Here is a 19,904-nt window from a genome sequence, read left to right on the forward strand (position 1 = left end):
TCGACCTGCTCTCTCTTGTTATTTGGATATTTTTCGTGATACCATCACTTTAAGCCTTGACCAAGGATTTTCTATCGGATTTAAATCCGGACTATTTCCTAGCCAAGGCAAGACAGTGATTTGGTGATCACCGAACCACTTCATTGAACTGTTGGCAGTGTGGCATGGCGCTCCATCCTGCTGAAAGATACACTTCCATGGGTCAATTTTGAACAAATCCTCGTTTGTGGGCAACAGTTTCGCTTCCAGCACGGCTTCTTGATACATTTTGGCATTGATATTGCCATCAACGGCAGCCAAACATCCCACACAATGGCTGGCCATGCTGCCCCATACCATCACACTCACTGTGTGCTTCATAGTTGCCGTGGTGCACTCAGGCAAAAGATCTTCCCCAGGCAGACGCAGAACAAATTTCACTCCATCACTCCCAAAGATGCTGATTTTGGTCTAGTCGCTCTAAATAATCTTGTCCCAGTCTTTTTCTGTCCACTCATTGTGTGCCAGAGCCCAATCTATATGTTTCTGCCTCTGTTTCTGGTTTAGATATGGCTTAATTATCGGGGTCCTAGCTCGCAAACCATTGTCACAAAATTTTTTTTGTATGGTTCGGTCACAAACTTGGACACCAGATGTTTTCATTATGTTGTTGATGGCTTTTGCAGACCTTTGACAGTCCTGCAGGGTCAGGCAACAGATTCTGTGCTCATCTTGTTTTGTAAGCGTGGGATTTCTCCCAGTTTTTGCGGCCAATTTCGTCAATCCACTGCTCGCAACCCTTATGCAGAGTTTCCTTACACCTGACTTCGTTGCCCCACCGCCCAACCTCTTTGCAATTTTTTCATAGGTATACCCTTCCTCACGAAGCATCATGGCTTTGCCTCTCTTCCCAGGCGACCAGTCAACATGTTTCGAAGTATTCAGAGCCATTTTAGTTGTTATTCACACTTTGACCAGAGCTGCAACTAGCTTTTAGGATTGATTGTAAAGGCTGCCACAGTCTGGATGAATAGAGTGCTGAACAAAGCACATGAGTCTGCATGGATGCTGTGTGGGACCTGCTCCCGGATCCTGTCGACATGCTGCCTGCCTTGACTGGTGACAGCCTGCATCTTCACCACTGACAGTGGCTGGTAAATGTATATCAAAACCTTCTCTCTCTCTTATCTTTTCTTTCTTCCACTCTATCTCTCCATCCCCTTCTCTCTGTTTCCTAATTAATTCCACTACTGTATACTCTCCAAATAGCCAGAAAAAGAGAACTTTCATGTGAAACTCGACAGTCTATTCTTGTTCTTAGAAATGAAGGCTATTCCATGCGAGAACTTGCCAAGAAACTGCACATTTCCTACAACGGTGTGTACTACTACCTTCAGAAAACAGCACAAACAGGCTCTAACCAGAGTAGAAGGAGAAGTGGGAGGCCCCGGTGCACGACTGTGCAAGAAGACAAGTACATTAGAGTCTCTAGTTTGAGAAATAGACGCCTCACAAGTCCTCAACTGACAGCTTCATTAAATGGTACCCGCAAAACGCCAGTGTCAACGGCTACAGTGAAGAGGGGACTCCGGGATGCTGGCCTTCTAGGCAGAGTGGCAAAGAAAAAGCCATATCTGAGACTTGCCAATAAAAGGAAAAGATTAATATTGGCAAAAGAACACAGACATTGGACAGAGGAAGATTGGAAAAAAGTGTTAAAGACAAACAAATCGAAGTTTGAGGTGTTTGGATCACACAGAAGAACATTTGTGAGACGCAGAATAAGTGAAAAGATGCTAGAAGAGTGCCTGACGCCATCTGTCAAGCATAGTGGAGGTAATGTGATGGCCTGGGGCTGCCTTGGTGCTGGTAAAGAGGGAGATTTGTACAAGGTAAAAGGGATTTTGAATAAGGAAGGCTATCACTCCATTTTGCAACGCCATGCCATACTTTGTGGACAGCGCTTGATTGGATCCAATTTCCTCCTCCAACAGGACAATGACCCAAAGCACACCTCCAAATTATGCAATAACTATTTAGGGAAGAAGCAGGCAGCTGGTATTCTGTCTGTAATGGAGTGGCCAGCGTAGTCACCAGATCTCAACCCCATTGAGCTGTTGTGGGAGCAGCTTGACCATATGGTACACAAGAAGTGCCCATCAAGCCAATCCAACTTGTGTAAGGTGCTTCAGGAAGCGTAGGGCGAAATTTCTTCAGATTACCTCAACAAATTGACAGCTAGAATGCCAAAGGTCTGCAATGCTGTAATTGCTGCAAAAGGAGCATTCTTTGACGAAAACAAAGTTTGAAGGACAAAATTATTATTTCAGATAAAAATCATTATTTCTAACCTTGCCAATGTATTGACTATATGTTCTATTCATTTTGCAACTCATTTGATAAATAAAAGTCAGTTTTCAAGTAAAACACGAAATTGTCTGGGTGAAGCCAAACTTTTGAACGGTAGTGTATGTGCAAGCCCCGGCAGTTACCAGCTGGCAGAGCATTCTGGGGATTGTAGTTTCCCAACACCTGGAGAACCACAGATTGTCCAAGCTGGAATGTCGTCAAATCTTAGTAAAAACTTATACACCAAAATGTTGACAGTCATATCGTCGACATGGTCAAAATACAGACATTCAAAATGTCAACAGTGTTATAGGTTCAACAGTTAAAATGTAGGCACTTAATAAATAAATGTCGAACTGTGTGGGACCCCCCCCTCCAAACCAATAACCAGCTCCAGACCTCTCAGCCTGGGTTGGTACTAGAAAATATAGGGGAAAAATGTTGTGTGATTCCCCCTTTTTCCAATATACATACCACCAGGGCCGCAACTAGGGGGGGCTAGAGGTGCACGTGCAACGGGAGGGAATTGCGGGGGGGGTGAAAATGCAGACTCTGCCATCTGAACATGGCCGCCGCCGAAGAGGAGACTAATGCTAGAGGTCCTTACTGGACCTCTAGTGTCTGTCTCTTCCTTGGCGGCGGCCATTTTTGGATGGCCGTTTTCAGCAGATTCCATGCGGACTAGCCATCCGCATGGACTCTGCTGAAAACGGGCATCAAAAAATGTCCGCCGCCAAGGAAGAGACAGATGCTAGAGGTCCTACTGGACCTCTAGTGTCTGTTAGCAGAGCGCAATGCACACAGCGTTCCCGGAAGTGCCGGGAACGCTGGCGCTGCAGGGAGAGGATGTTGAGAGCTGCATCTTCTCCCTTCAAACCCCCCTGGCAACGAGCATAAACCCCCCTGGAAACGAGCATGGAACCCCATGGCAACGAGCATGGAACCAGGGACGTCTGAGTAATGCACTACCTTATGGAGGAGCAAGGACAAAATCCAGGTACGGGAAGGGAGGGGGGCGCAAAATTGCTGCCTTGCACCGGGTGACAGATATCCTAGTTTCGGCCCTGATACCACCATAGCAGAACACGCACACCCGGCTTACTGAATACACCTGCGTGACCACAGTGCCTGTACATCAGTAGCCAGATGGAACCTGGAGATCAAGGGAACTAAGGCTGACCAGTAGCAGATTTACCACTAGGCAACACAGGCTGCCGCTTAGGGCCCGCTGACAGGGCTGTATAATTGAAGTGTGCTATATAGTTCAGGCCCTGGCAGACTGTCAGCACATTGAGTGGACAGCTGCCGGATGCTGCTCTGTCACTCTCTTCTCCCCTGCACCAGTGTGTTGTGCTAAGAGAACCAGAGAAGTTAGAAGTTGTCTGCAGTCTAGAGAAAATAGAAGGGGAGCAGTGGCGGGCTGGGCCGGGGGGCAGGGTGCCATGTGCCCCCCGGGCCGCAGCGTCATGCGGGCCGCGGGCCGGTGCAGTCTGTGTCACTGTGACACAGACTGCACCGCATGTGTAGCGCTGACCGGACGGAGTTCGGTCAGCGCTACACTGACAAACACACAGCCGCCGGCTCCGGCAGCTGTATGTTTGTTGTAAGCAGCAGCCAATGAGAGTCTGTCAGACTCTCATTAGCTGCTGCTGCTCCCACTGCGGGAGCCGCTCCATCTTCTGGCTCCCGCAATGGGCAATGGGAGAGACGTCATGATGTCATATGACATCTCTCCCATAATGCAGAGCGGCCCGGCCCAGAAGGACAGACGGAGGAGCAGATGGCGGCGGTGGGAGCGGGGATTCAGGTAAGTGTTTCTTTTTTTATTTTGTTTTTTATATTACGTGTGTCTACTGGGGGGGGTGTCTGGCACTACTGGGGGCACTACAAAGGGGGGACTACTACTACTGGGGGCATTACAAGGGGGTTGGGGGACTACAACTACTGGGGGCACTACAAGGGGGGGACTACTACTGTGGGCACTACAAGTGGGGACTACTGCTGGGGGCACTACAAGGGGGAGGGGACTACTAGTACTGGGGACTACTACTACTGGGGGCACTATAAGGGGACTACTACTACTTCTACTGGGGGCACTACAAGGGGGGTGGGGAACTACTACTACTGGGGACTACTACTACTGGGGACACTACAAGGGGGGGACTATTACTGGGGACACTACAAGGGGGGGAATACTACTGGGGGGCACTACAGGGGGGAACTACTACTACTGGGGGCACTACAAGGGGGGGACTACTACTAATGGGGGCACTACAAAGGGGGGGACTACTACTACTGGGAGCACTACAAAGGGGGGGGACTACTACTACTGGGGGCACTACAAGGGGGGGGACTACTACTGGGGGCACTACTGGAGGCCTGCATAAGGGTGTTCTCACCTGTGGCGCACGGGGGCACTGCATATGGGCACTACGACAGGGGGCTGCCCTAATCTTTATTTTTACCTTACATTAATCCCATATGGACCCACCTCCTCCCTGGAACAGTGGAGGGGGGGGGCGTAGCACGCATATTCTTCGGACACGCTACTCCTCCGCCTGCATGCATTTGTCCCCCAGGCTAAAAGTTGCCAGCCAGCCCCTGAAGGTGAGTGTCACTGTTCGGGTGAATTGTAGTCCTGCTGTTTAAGAAATTTACGGGGAGGGGGTCGCGGGTGGAGGGGGTGTTTAGGAAATTATTTTTTGGGGAGGGGGGCCACAGGGGAGGGAGTGTGTGTGATGACACACTGACATGTATGCATACCTCCCTACATTTTAGTATCTTAAAGGGACAGGTCCCAACGAAAATGGGTGGTGCTTTCCGTATAAGGGACAGGGCATTTGAAAGGGGTGGAGCCTAAATGCACCCCCGTTTAAATCACTGTGGGGGTGTGCCAGCTCCCAGGATCTCCTTACACTTGTGAACAGATGCCATGTGCATGGGCACAGCATCTGTTCTACCTCTTCTTGTCTGTGGTTTGTGCTCCCCCCAACTCTCCCCCCCACCACGTGACTGTGTGGCCCGTGTGTGGGACAGTCCCAGAAAAACGGGACTCCCGCTGAATGCCAGTTGGGAGGTATGTGTATGTTCTATGACACAACATTAGGATTCAATGACAACTGTGGGAAGGAGGGGGGGGTGTATAATGAAAATGCAAGTCATTATTTACGCTGCATTAGTGTAGCTCTCCCAATCATAGAAAAATTATTTTACATTTACTGTGTACAAAAAAGAATTTGGTAACAATTTGTGAAATATAAACTGGCAACACTCAACACATTTTGCTAGCTGCGCCATATCAAAATGATCATATTCTAAGGAGACAAGTCAGTTAGCCACGACCCAACTCCGAAGTAAGGGCCTGATTCAGCATGGATCGCTATTGCGATAGCGTACGCAGACGGCCGATTGTTGCGTACTGCGCATGCATCGCAGTGCGTGAGTTAGCATCGCGATTGCCCTGCGGTCACTCGTGCAGATTCAAAACCATTGCAGAGTGAGTAACATCAGGTCAGCGTTTGGGTGAGGTGGCACGCAGGTGTGCCCATCTCAACGCCATTGCATGGGCGTGCATAAATTAGCCACTGCAACAGCATACGCAGCTTAAGTACTCACTGCGTGCGACGAGGTTAGCAATTTCTGAGTAAGGTCAGACCTGCTGTAATTCTGCATGAGGGGCCGATGTTACTCGATGTTCCTGATGTATACACAGTATTGCAAGGTAGTACAGATGTGAGATAGCGATAGTGGGTGGGAATCTCTATGCTGGCAGTGTGACGGCACTGGGATAGCAGTCATTAGCATATTTTCGCAGCAAATCTGGGAGGTATGCACACAAATCTGCTGGCAATACAGAGTTGTACGTTTTTCTGTCAAATCATGTCTGTGTCTGTGGTATATGCTGCAAATGAATGTCTGCTGGGGCGATGGATGGCTGCGAGGTTTTGCTCCTTGTTGCAGCTCAGCCTTTAGTAGTAAAGAAATTATAGGAGCAGATCTCCAATTGTTAAAGAACTGCGCATGCACAGTCCTCATTCCTCCATCTTAGAGTCCGATGGTCACGAAGGTGATCCCAGGTTGCGACTTCGGTCCCAGCGCTGGGATTGCAGATGCCTCCGGCTGCATTTGCATTTCAGATGGACGGAAATGCACAGCCGCTTGTGTGTGGTTCGGTAATTCCATCCATCTCTGAATCAGGCCCTGCAGCCGGCATTTACATTTTACCTATAAGGCAGTTCCCATACCTTTTTGAATCACGGCACCCTAGAGTATCAGCATTTTATTTTCACGGCACCCTTAATGTTTAAAGCTTTAAAAAGTTGAATATAAGGAGGAAAAAATACTACAAATGTAAGGGAAATCAGGAGCGAAAGTATAGTGTTCTGGATTGTTTGAGGAAGGGGGCCCCAAATTGGTGTCTTGCTTAGGGCTCCATGAGATATAAATCTACCTCTGAGGCTGACCAGTCTTAGAGGCACTAAGCCTATCACGACCTGATATTTTGATATTTGTACATAAGGACATTATCCCCTGAAAGACATTATTATAAGTGGGGTTATTCCAGTATACACAAAAGTTATCCATACATTCTGGATTTTATGTTATATGTTGTACCATTGTGACATTTTTATGTTAACTTGATATATGTTGTCATGTGGTAATTTCATATGTTTTGTATACCGGTATTAGGTGTTTGCACTACAGATACGGTTTTTAATGAATTGATACACATATTTACAAATTTTGTATATTTTTTTAGTAAGTGTACAAATTTTATATCAATGAACCTGCCTAATCGTTATTAAATCCAAAGATTCCTTTTAGTAGATTTTATCACCAATAAATTTCATATTACAGTAGTATATTACTATACTGAGACTTTGGGTCATTTATTTTATGAATCTAACGATTTGGATATATACTTATACTGTAAGGCTGACGCTATTGTGTTGCAGGGTTCCTCCTTTTTCCAATAACCAGCACTGGGCTGAACTAGCCGGGGGGGCTGGTGCTATTGCATTGTTGGGTTCCCCCTTTTTCCAATAACCTACACCGGGCTGAACTAGCCAGGGGGCTGATGCTATTGCATCGTTGGGTTCCCCCTTTTTCCAGTAACCAGCACCGGGCTGAACTAGCCAGGGTGGCTGATGCTATTGCATTGTTGGGTCCCCCCTTTTTCCAGTAATCAACGCTGGGCTGAACTAGCCGGGAGGTTGACGCTATTGCATTGTGGGGTTCCCTCTTTTTCCAATAACCAGGCCAGGACTGAACCAACCGGTGGGCTGACGCTATTACAGGGAGACACACAGCATGGAGTCCTCCTGCCATAGCGGCAACCAGCCCCAAACTGGACTGCACAGGACTGGAATTCCTCAGAAAGTCTGGACTCCTGAGGAACTACCAACCCTAGCCTGAAAGCCTAGGGCTATTCCCCTCCCCCTGGTGGCAGTGGGTGCAGGGTTAATGGTGAAAGAATGGTTACTAATATTTGGCCCTCATTCAGAGCCGTACGCTCTGAGCAGAGCGCACGCTCTGCATGAGGGCCGGGCTCCTTTTTCATGGAGCGTCCTCCTGGACGCTCGTATAGCTGTGGGTCACCACCCACAGGCTATACAAGCGTGCATTTTGATGGCCGCGATGGTCGTGACCATCGCGACCATCGAAATTGCGAGCCGGAGCCTGCGGTTGAGGTTTTCAACCGCAAGCTCCGGAGTGATTTTGGCTCTATCAGAGCCAAAATCACTCCCACTGACATCACTAGTGATGTCAGTGGGCCGGCTTCTGACGGGAGGCGTTCCCGTGGGAACGCCCCCGTCAGGGAGGCACGCCCCCGGCACGCCCACCAAAGGGGGCGTGCTGTCAATCAACATTGACAGCACGCCCCCTTTGATCGGACACAACGAGCGAAGGAAAGTCCTTTGCTCGTCGTGTCTGGCGCATGCGCACGACGGAGCTCCCTCCGTCGTGCGCATGCTCAGTGCAGACCATCGACCCACTTGCGAGCGTACAGCCGCTCGCGAGTGGGTCTGAATCAGGCCCATTGTTTGTTTCAGGCGGACTACAAGTAACAGTAGGTCAGCCCCACCATACAGCACCTGTGGAACAATAATAGCCAGCATGCCTGGACATTAAGGGTTCGCTGGCATCTGTTTTTCATCTGTAAAGAAACTATTAAAATAACCACAGTACATACAGACCAAAGGTTTTACATAATATTATAGGATTGTATTATAATCAGGTCCAGTGATCAAGTTATGCTGGGTTAGGTGTATGCTCATATGCCTGTATAGATTAATATAAGTATCCAACAATCAGGTCTTGTTGGATAGGTTTAGTGGCCTACAGTATTTCATTGAAGAGTGTGATAGAGTTTTTTGTATTGAAATTAAACATATCCATTGGGCATGCCATCCATGTAATAGTCAGTGTCTGTAGAAATGTATGATAATTTTGTTATTACCATGTGTAGTAGTCACTTCATGCTAGGTAGGTGCAGTGTCTCATATCTGTATAGATCATATTATAGAGTGCAATAGAATTGCATTATGATCAGTCCAGTGGTCAGGTAATGATGAGCAGGGGTCATTTCCTATGTCTGTATAAGTAAGGTAGAATTGTATTATCATCATATCCAGTGCTCAGGTCAAGATAAGTAGGTTTGTTTTCATTTTTTTTATTGCGTGTAATGGAATTCTATTAGTATCATATCCAGTGGCTTGGCAGTAGCGTATCTATAATGGGTGCAGTGTGTGCGGGGCACACTGGACCCCGGGTCCAGGGGGGCCCCGCACCGCACACCCTGCACCCATATCAGTTTAAACGAACCTGTCCGTGGTCCCGCGTTGGGTGTCAGAGCTGGTCAGAATACTGGAAAATAACCACCACGGCCATTTTTCCGGTGTTCTGCATATGCACAGTAGACTCCGGGCATACTCTAGTGCCCAGAGTCTACTGCGCATGCACAGAACACCGGAAAATGGCCGCGGACATTTTTCCGGCGTTCTGTGCACACGCAGTAGAGTGTGCCCGGAGTCTACTAATGCTCCGGTGGCAGGCCAGCCGCCGGCAACCGGGGAGAGAGGAGGGGCCCCGCACAGGGAGTGCACACAGGCCCCCTCCTCTCTTAAGATGCCCCTGTGGACTGGTAATGTTGGGTAGGTATAGTTTCATTTGTTATTAGAAGGAATTTTACACACAACACAAACAGATTCACCTGTATACAGCAAAGAGTCTCTGGGAATTTTAAAATATTGCAAAGTATGACTATACATTACCCTATATGTATCCAGGGCCGGATTATAGGCAGGGCGACAGGGGCGGTCGTCCAGGGGCCCCCACACATAGGGGGCCCCCACACCCTGTCCCCTGCCACTACTGCCCTTCCCCTATTAAGACCGGCGGAGTACAGCATTTAGCTGTCTCCGCTGCGGTGCCCCACTTCCTCAACAGCCTCCTCTGAAGACATCAGGGTCGGCTCTAGCTGTTTCCCGCAGAGGTTAAAAGAATACAGGAGCTGCAACTGCTGCCCCGGGTCTGCTGCTGTGTGATTGCCTTGGCCTGGTGCCTGGAAGCTGGAGGGTGAGTCAATTAATGTTTTTTTTTTTTTTTTTTATATATGTGTGGTGCTGCTGGTTGTGGGGCACAATATTACATGAAATATATATATTATACACACATCGTGTATGTGTTGTGTGTATATACATGTATGTGTGTGCATGTATGTGTAGATATATATATATATATACATATATATATATACACACATATACTGTATATATGTGTATGTATATATATATATATATATATATATATATACATATATATATACAAAAAGATCCTTCTGGCATGGGTATGTACCCAGCACACAACAAAGGAAGGCGGCACTCCAATAGATGATACAAATCAACGTGTATTAATTCAACGACATATCAATATCCATGTGTCAACGTTTCAAGGCTGAAAGCCTTTTCATCAGGACATATAAAGGAAGCTATATATATGTGTGTGTGTGTGTGTGTGTGTATGTATATATATATATATATGGATCACTGATAGGGCCCCCCGTCAAGTTTGCTGCCCAGGGGCCCCCACAGACCTTAATCCGGCCCTGTATGTATCATATGTTGTATTGTACACTGTAATCTGAGGAAGGCAATTTTAAACTTTATATCCAGGCCTTGTTATAATGTTTTATTTATTTTATGTTGATTGTTTGTTAGGGTAGACTGTTGTAGCAAAGTTGTGTAAGTTTATAACTTTTTTTTGCTTTTCAGTACATGCAGAAGAAAAACCCACTTTATAATGAGCTGAAAGAGGAAACAGTCTGGGGAATGGAAAGATTCAACACCTATGTCAATGAGTTGTATGCTCCAGCTAGGGGTTTACCCCAAGACTGGGTACTGAACGTCTTTACGGTAGGACAAAGCCATGTGTGTAATGACATTGTAGTATAAATATACTGTATGTAACGTAAGCTGTACTGTCTCCAAATCTTTTTTTTTCAACACTAAAACTAAATATGTGTAAAATCTCACACAAAATTATTTATTTTTCATTTTTATGCATTATATGCTGCTATGTAGTCTAGGCCAATACCCTTATCTTGCATAAAGAATATTTGTCTGTCAGTCTTCAAAGACATCCCCACCCGGTTAAGAATTGCATTGTGTGCTGCTAACTATTCTCTGCCAGGTGAAGATCTGGGTCAGCATAGGTAACAGTGAATGGGGATTGTAGGACATACAATGCTACATGCATTAAATGTTATATCCATCTCCCAGTGGATGCAGGAAGTGCTGTTGTGTAGGGATGCTGGTGATTATCTTTATGTTGTGTCATCGTCTTCCTGTCTCTGACAGAGAAGGATGCAGCAGATAATTATACATAGCTTCCTGAGTGTGAAATCAAAGCTGGAGTCCCGACGGGGGTTCTTCGATCTCATTGGCTGTGACTTCCTGATCGATGAAGATTTCAAGGTATTGCATAAATACAAACTGTATCCCAGATCTTCTTTCAGTTTTACATAAGGAAAATGATTTGATGTAGCAGAATAATCAGCATAGAATAGCTTCAAATTAATGAATTATACAAAAAATAAATAATGGGCATCTGGTCAAACATAAAGAGCCTTCCTAAAGTATTCACATCGTTGATATGGTGTATAATTATACAGAATTGCATTACATATATAATAAGGTTTGTGAGTATAAATGGCCATCATATTCATGAGTTGCCTTTAATAGTCAAGATGATATGCATCAACAGTGGTCGGATAGTTGCAGCTGTGACAAATCCCTGGTGACCTAAATTCAGCTCCTATATGTTACGTGGGCATGTGGTCTCCGTGCCTCTTTTTTCCTTCCCTATGACAGACAATGTGGAAGGATCAATGCAGCCTGTAATGCTCACCCTTTCCGATCTGCAGTGCTACACTCTAATCATAAACATGGGAGTATTTATGCACAAATAAGCTCCTTACCTCCCAATACAGCATTTACATTGGAGGGGCACATTATGCGGCTTAGTAAAGAGACAATCATGCCTGGGCTCAAATTAGTTGAGAAAAACATTTACTTTTTATTATTATTATTACATTTATATATAAGGAGCCACACATTTCTGCAGTGCCATAGAGAGCTCTAGACCTTGTTTTAATGAGTTGATTAATTTACAGCAATCACACTCACTATTTCATTTGACCTTTTCAATTGTGTTTAGCAAGGGTCAGAGCACCTATTGTATTCATTTTTTTAAAAAGGGACAAATGGATGTGAAGGAGATTAATTGGTTGGGCCAAGAACGTCCTAGAAGCAATCAGGACATTAGGATGTCAGCAGCAGCACAGACTATTTAAACACAAATAACTCATGTATGTCCACTACTTGGCAGGCAGGAAGGACTAATGGCCTGATACAGCAGTAAACACAGATCGACCGGTTGTTTGCCATTGCGCATGCTTATAATCCACACTGTGCGTGTGTAGCGATCGCAGTGTGATTATGGACGCACAGAGGAATCCATCGCAAACTGAGTGACAGGCTGTCAGCGTTTGGGGAGGGTAACGGGGTTGGGGTGGTCAGAAGAATGCAGACGTGGCTGTCCGTTTGAACGCCGTTTCACAGACGTGCATAAATTAGCCACTGTGATTGCATACGCAGCATGATAGCTCTCTGCCTGCAAGGAGGCTTGAAGTGTTTGCAGGTGGTCAGACTTGTTGTAAATGCTGCGTGACTGGCTGATGTGCATCGATAGTACCGATGTTTGCTCAGAAGAACAACATTGGACGGATATGAGAAGGCAGCAGTCTTTATGTCAGCAGCCATTAGCATATTTTAGCAACTGCGATCCATAGGCGATTGCATTTGCGTATGCTGCTGAATCAGCAAAGTTAACAAGTACCCAGTGTAAACATTAACAGCAGCACATGATTATATAAGGTGTCTGTGAATCTGGTAGAGAAAGATTATGGCATCAAACACAGACGTCACACATCCAACTTGTTTTCCCAGGTTTGGCTACTAGAGATGAACTGCAATCCTGCCCTGCACACCAACTGTGAGGTGCTAAAAGAAGTCATTCCAAGTGTGGTCAATGAAACTCTTGGTAGGTTACTTATGTATGATAAGGGCTCTATTTATTTATGAAGAATAAGTAGTTGAAGCTTTAACGTTGTACTGTTCTGAGTTAAGGAGGGAGGTTGGAAGGAGTTGCTTGCTGCAATTTATCAATCAATAAATGAGCTAGGAATTCTCTCTCTGGTTAGAAAGCTTTTCTCCACATCGGGCTGCTGGATTTTCTTCCCTCCTCTGACAACAGCAATCACTCTGGTGAGACAGATTTTTTATTTAGCTGGTCACTATTATTTGTATTTTATTCATGTAGGAAATTTTATTTTCTAAATGTAATGTCCTGTATACACAGTGCAGATGGCATCTCCCCACCGGGATGTAATCAGCATCCCAGCCTGCTTTCTGCATCAAACCCTGACCCTTCACATGTCCATCCCCTTACTGTTTGCACTTCTCACCGTCACTCACTCTTATTGGGCCAGATGTATGAAGCTCTGGAAAGTGATAAATTAGAGCTTGATAAACGATCAGCCACTCAGCTCCTAACTGTCATGTTACAGGCTGTGTTTGAAAAATGACAGATGAAAGCTGTTTGGTTGGTCATTTATCACTCTGCACTTTATCTCTTCTCAGAGCTTCATACATCTGCCCCATTATTTGTATTCAGATAAAAAACTGAAATAAAGAACTGAAATAAAAAGTGAAGTAAAGCACCCCACAAATGCCCCCATACCAGCCCGACACCGAGCACATACTGCCTCTGCTCTTCTCAAAATGTAATTTCATGCAGTATTTCCGAGCACTTACCCATAACCAGGATGGAACAATCCCTGTGTGTTAGGGATGGCTATCGACCATCGATGGTTTTGCACCATCAATCGTCTGTGTTTTTGCCATCGATGGCATGACAATGATGCTGCACCATTGATGCCTGCACCCGCTGTTGAGAAAACATTGGTGGCAGTGGTCTGATGGCCGAGGTCTACACATGCGGCAGCACTCAGTTCTCTACCATGGTTTAAAACCAACGAACACTGATGGTACAATGGCCATCACACAAACATACACGCTTCTTTCCTCTCCGGTACTCTTCATTCCGTATTTCCACACCCCTTTCAAGGCTCTCTCCACTCAATGGCACCGCCCCTCCACTGTTCCCTCCATCTGCTGATTTGGGTTACTTACCTATTACTTTCTATTCTGTCTTCTCTTGCTCATCTTTGCAGTGACATAGACATAATCTAATCTTATGGTGGCAATATCAATTTGCAGCAATCTTGAAATGGTCAGGGAGCAGATGAGCAGTGACCAGTTTGTGCCTCACGGGTAGGAGGCGGGACTCTCAGGCAGTGGGGCCCCACCAGAGATATCACTGATTCCCTGCTAGGCCAGTCTAACACTGACCTCATCCAGCCCTGCCCAGAGAAAGCAGTACTCTCTAATTGGGGGTGGGTGAGCAGACACTGGGGTAGGGTGTGCCAGTTAGGCACATCTACAGCCTACAGAGGTATTTCCATCCAATACCTGTGATGTGAGCAAGCACATACCACTCAATGCACATGCTCAATACAGATTAGAGTCTAGACAGAGACAGAAAGCTTTCATTTGGCTGACAGGAAGTGAGAAGAAACCTTGTCGCTGAGGAAGGAGTATTTCACTGGAACTTGCCAGGATGGACCTTAGCTTTTAGTGCTAAGTCTATTTAGTAAAAACTGCTAATAAAACTATATAATAATTGCAGCTTATCAACAAATGTTTTTTTCCATTAAATTAGCTGCCGGGGAAAAAGATCTGAAAAAGGGCTGTCCAGGCGAGGAGATGGTTTGCTTCTTTAGTATAAGCAAAATAAGTCTTTTTAATGCCACTGTGGATGTACCAGTTTAGTAATTGCATCGGATGCTGACTGAGAGTAGGCCGGGGGAGCAGAGACGGCCAGGGGGTGCAGAGAGCCTGCCAGGGGGCGCAGAGAGCCGGCCAGGGGACTGGAGAAAAGCAGTAAAAGAGTGCCTCTTCCCTGCTTTTCTTCACTTCATCAGTTAAAAAGACACATAACTCTGGCCAGACATGGTGTTATGTTTATCAAAAAATCTATATAAATACTGTTCCTGCACAGTCCCATTAAATCCAATGGAGGCTCAGCATTATGAATGAAAGAGAAAACTATAACTTTCTCCAGCTAAAATGCTGGAGAGAAGTTGTATTTGAGTTTATTAAATAACGCCCTAAAACTCTTCCACCAATTATTTCAGTAGCAGCTATTGATGCATAATGTTCTTCCTTTCATTTTACCTGTGATGTTACAGTATTTCATAAACTATAAAGAAATCTGTGTACTGTGATTTTTTGTGGTTGATCTAACTAGCAGCTCACAGGTCTTTCAACGAATCCACAAAACCTTGCCGATAATTGCCAAAACTCTTTATGTGTTTGTGAGTAGAACAGATGCACAATCAATTTAGTATCAGAAAAAAAGTGTTTCCCATACATCTTATAGGCTAGCAAAGTTCACACAGTTGTAAGTTTTCATGTCACGCAAATCCCCCACTATAGGCATCTGATGAAATTCAACTGTTCTCCTGTTTTTGCAGATTTGGCTCTTGAAATCTTCAACAAAAGCTCTAAAGGCCAACGCACTATTCCCCTGAATACGCAGAGCAAGTTTGTACTGCTATACAATGGGGAGAATAATGAGCAGACCATAAAATTCAATTGGCCTCGAAGCATCAGCCCTGTTAAGATGGACAAAACAGTGCCATCTGAATGCCTTAATGGACCTGTGAAAAATGTGGAAAAGTCACATAAATCGTTTAAAGCTTCTAAAGACAGTGGCAGCCTCATTATAGCTAAACCACCCATCTCAAGGTCTCCGCAGAGAGCAACTTTAGCAGTATCCCCTGTTACTATGACAGGACTCTATGATGGTTTTACTCTCCGGTCAATCAAACACAAAGCCAGAAATGAGACCACTTCTAAGAATTTTGATAAAACTCAACATAACTTTGTAACTGACATGGGACAAACAAAAGGGAAAATTGAGCAGCCAAGTCCTGTAGCCAAAATCTCCTTTTCAGGTCCTCAGAAATTTCGGGTCATTGGCAATAAAAACTCCCAGTACACCAAAAGAAGCTCATTCTGTGCACCAATATACACCAATGCTGTCATCGGCCCAAGCCAGATATCTTATCTCTTAAACATAGGTTTCTGCCCTGAGCATAAGGAAACCAGTGAACTTAATTGTCTTGAAGACACACAGAACATTGAACAGGAACATTTGAAATCAAATGAGGAATGAGCCCCATAGGAATGGAATAAAATCAGAATTCCTTCTGCAGAACAGGTTTCCGAATTGTGTTGTTCACTAATTCTCAGGGCTCACATTGACACCATTAAAGTTGTGAAAAGCCAAATAGACAGATCACATCTGTGATGCTCTAAATAGTCTGGTAATTCATAAGTGTGTCAAGACTAATTTAGGTAAAAGCTGTTTTGTGTTACCAGAACATTTTCAGGGCTGTTCTTAAAGTGTTACTTTTTCCAGTGTAATTAATTTGGACACAATGTTGTGGTCAAAGGTGTAATATATATTTAGACATGTTCTGTATTTTTATGGACAGGAATTGTATTTTACAAACATACATTTTTAAATAATTGAACAAATATAATTCTACAATTATTGGTGCTGTTAATGTGTTTAACACAGTGAAGCTACAATTTATTTAGCTGTTTACCCAATATTACTATGTTTACAGTTAAAAAGCACAATTCAATCTACTTATGTTTTTATGGTTGTAGATTGTAATAAATAACAAAAACATTAGCTTGGGAAGATTAATTGGTATATTTCAAAGAATTGCATATGTCTCATAACATTCTCAAATTACAACTCTCAGAAATGGATCGGCTCAAACCAAATCCTGGCATACCCATACTAATGTATGTTAATGTCCATGTAGACCATTCCATCTTCCCAGAAACCTACAATTTGGTTCACTCACACCATTTTTATTTCCACATTTGCCATAGAATTCTCCCTGCAAAGCACACACCAGTAAACCCTGCTATATTCATTTCTACTGTACCTGCCATTTTCTAGCTAGGCCACACCCAAGTCCACTCATACCAAATTCTTTCCCACCTGTTCCATACCTGTTTCCCTAGTTTCCCAAAAAACCACACGCTGGTCCATTCACAACCTATATTTCCACAGGAGCCATACACTATGTAGACAAAAGTGATTGGACACCCCCGCGCAAGCGAAATGCATACCATTGCTCGCAAGTTCCAAATGGCCACTAATGTAGCGGTTTTGACAAGAACACTTCGTAGGGAGGCCCATGCACTTGCAGTTCTACAGATAATCGACCGATTACGTGCGTATTAGCAACTGCGTTCCTTACTGAATCAGGCCCTTAGATGGTAGATAACCTTTTAGATAAATAAACCTTTAGTGTAATCTGGGTTCAGTTTCCAATAGTGGTTTATGGATTTTGGAACCCAGTGGAGAAACTGTTGCGCTTCAACCAAAAGGTTCGGGTGGACCGATTCCTTTACTCACTAAAACAATGAGCTACAGTACATGTAAAAGAATGTTCATCCAGTAATAGCATTTAAAAATTTTAAATCTGTAGTTACAGTATATTTCACAGTGCAGACAAAGTTACAACCATTGTCCTGAAGAATGACTCTCTTCATGATGGATAATCTTTGTATAATGCAATGTTTCACAGCAACGCACAATAATAGCATATATGAAGTAAAAATGGTTGATAGGTATAAACAAAAATAAAGCATAAAATAAAAATTGCCTCACATTCTCTTCCTCAGGTACTTGGAATGACTAAGAAAGGGGATCGTATTTGTGAAACGCGTTGCAGCAACTCTGATGTGAAACAAAAAATATTTTTTTATTTTGTAGGCTCTACAGGTCTCAGCAACACTTGACCTCTTGCAGCTTTCTTGCACCAAGATAGATTGCACCATGTTCTCATGTCAGCAACACATACACTCTAACCTCCTCTCAATATGCCCAAGCATAGTAGGTATCTACTTCTCTCTTGTCAGAATGTCACTGCTCTCCAAAGAATACAGGAGCTTCCAATCATGCCTTTTCTTCCTTTTGTGTTCACTGTCCCTCTGCATATACTCCACTCCAACACACCAGGGAACAACAGGTATAATGGCCACCTCCTCTGTTGTGATACAGCAGGAATGTCTTTATGGCCCTGGCATCTAGATGTACACAACTCAAAATGGGGTTTGTATCATGGGATTTCTGTGGATTACAGTGAGCCAGAAGAGGGCCTAGAAGTGTCCAGAAGAAGCCCAGTAAAGTATTAACCCCTTTGGTGGCCACTGGAGCTAATGTTGTTTGGTATGTGGTTCCCTGTGGAAATACATTGTTTGGTACAATCCTCCCCTAAAGTGTTATATAACAGAGGCTGTGTCCATTTTCTTCCCACCACAGTGTGTTATCTAGTTACAGTCGACTGGTGGCGGTTCCCATGGTGTTGCATTGGTTTAAGAAGACTAGGGGCATGCTGCGGCGCACAGTCACAGATATTAACATCAATGAAGTGTCTATATTATATAACAGTTTGATAACTTAATTAGATGGTAAGATAAAGTGAGTGTGCTGTTTTTCATGACATTAGGTTTGGCTCTGGCCATTGTCCTAATGGAATCCCACGTAGCTTATCTGTATGACCTTTTTTATTTTTACATTGCTCAGAGTGCACCAGGAGGGGATGTAGTCGGCATCCCGGCGTGCTGCATGCTGTCGGTCTAAATACCGGCAGGTTGGAATCCTGGCACCAGTATCCAGACAGTCAGCATTCCGAAGTTAAGTATCGGGGTGTTAGGGGGAGGTTAGGGTTAGGTAGCGGGGTTAGGGTTAGGCACTAGGGGGAGGGTTAGGGTTAAGCACTGGGGAGGGAGTTTTAGGATTAGGGTGCGGGGAGGGGGAGGTTAGGTTTAGGCACCGGGGCGGGGGTGTTAGATTTAGGGTGCATGGAGGGGAAGATTATGTTTAGGCACCGGGGAGGGGGTGTTAGGTTTAGGGTGCAGATTAGGCTTAGGCACTAAGGGAGTAGGTTAGCATTAGGCACCGGGGAGGAAGGGTTAGGGTAGGGAAAATACTTACACTTTGCTCCCTTGGTGTCGGGATTCTGGCTGTCTGGATGCCACTATCGGAATTCTGATCAGCGGCATCCCGACTGCTGGGATTTCATACCCAACCCCACCAGGAGAAACTGGACTGGTACACCTGCTGCGTACATTGCTAACACTATATTCATTCCACCCAACTACCGCCCCCTGCTTCAGAGGAAATCTTCATCAAGTCTTGTGTGCTCTCTAACACTAATAAATTCAAATATCTTCCATTTTGAAAAATCAGGACAATTCTATGTGCCTGCTGATCTCTGAATTCAGTACTGTGCTGCGAAAACTAGGACTATTTTGAGGTCTTGGGGCATATTTATTAACATGCCCCATCTGCTCTCTAATACTTTGGTATCCGACTTGAGTTGTGGTATGGTATGGTATACCATAGCAATTATCAGAGCAATTCACGATTGCTGTGAGCCCTAAAACTGACAGTTAAGCCGCTAATGAGAAGCATAATAAGTTACTGCCGTTTCTGACCCAGCAGTGTTAGTGCACGTGTAATTAAAGTTTGCGAATGTGCACAGAGAGGGCCAGCATGGGTGTAGTGATGTGATCGGATCCCTCTTCACAACCTGGACCTCCTTCCCAGTGGCGTATCTATAATGGGTGCAGTGTGTCCAGGGGGGCCCCGCTCCGCACACACATATTATTTTAAACGTACCTATCCGTGGTCCCGCGTTGGGTGTCAGTGCTGCTCAGAACACCGGAAAATGGCTGCTGTGGCTATTTATCCAGTGTTCTGCGCATGTGCAGTAGACTCCGGGCACACTCTAGTGCCCAGAGTCTACTAATGCTCCGATGGCTGGCCAGCCGCGTCAGTCGGCTACCGGCCATCGGGGAGAG

At 45.0% G+C, this 19,904-nt stretch overlaps 1 protein-coding gene across 2 annotated transcripts in view; it reads left to right on the plus strand.

Moving 5' to 3' along the window:
• Positions 1–16,650, plus strand: part of TTLL10 (tubulin tyrosine ligase like 10) — a 133,919-nt gene extending 117,269 nt beyond the window's left edge. For both annotated transcript variants that reach the window (XM_088460081.1, XM_088460090.1), the window contains exons 8-11: positions 10,602–10,742; positions 11,187–11,303; positions 12,837–12,930; positions 15,485–16,650. In XM_088460081.1, coding sequence (XP_088316207.1) covers positions 10,602–10,742; positions 11,187–11,303; positions 12,837–12,930; positions 15,485–16,188 — 1,056 coding nt within the window. In that variant the 3' untranslated portion in view covers positions 16,189–16,650. The remainder of the gene's footprint in view (positions 1–10,601; positions 10,743–11,186; positions 11,304–12,836; positions 12,931–15,484) is intronic.
• The last annotated feature ends 3,254 nt before the right edge of the window (positions 16,651–19,904 follow it).

Source organism: Taudactylus pleione, unplaced genomic scaffold (genome assembly GCF_031769625.1).
Source record: "Taudactylus pleione unplaced genomic scaffold, aTauple2 ptg000042l, whole genome shotgun sequence".
NCBI lineage: Eukaryota > Metazoa > Chordata > Amphibia > Anura > Myobatrachidae > Taudactylus > Taudactylus pleione.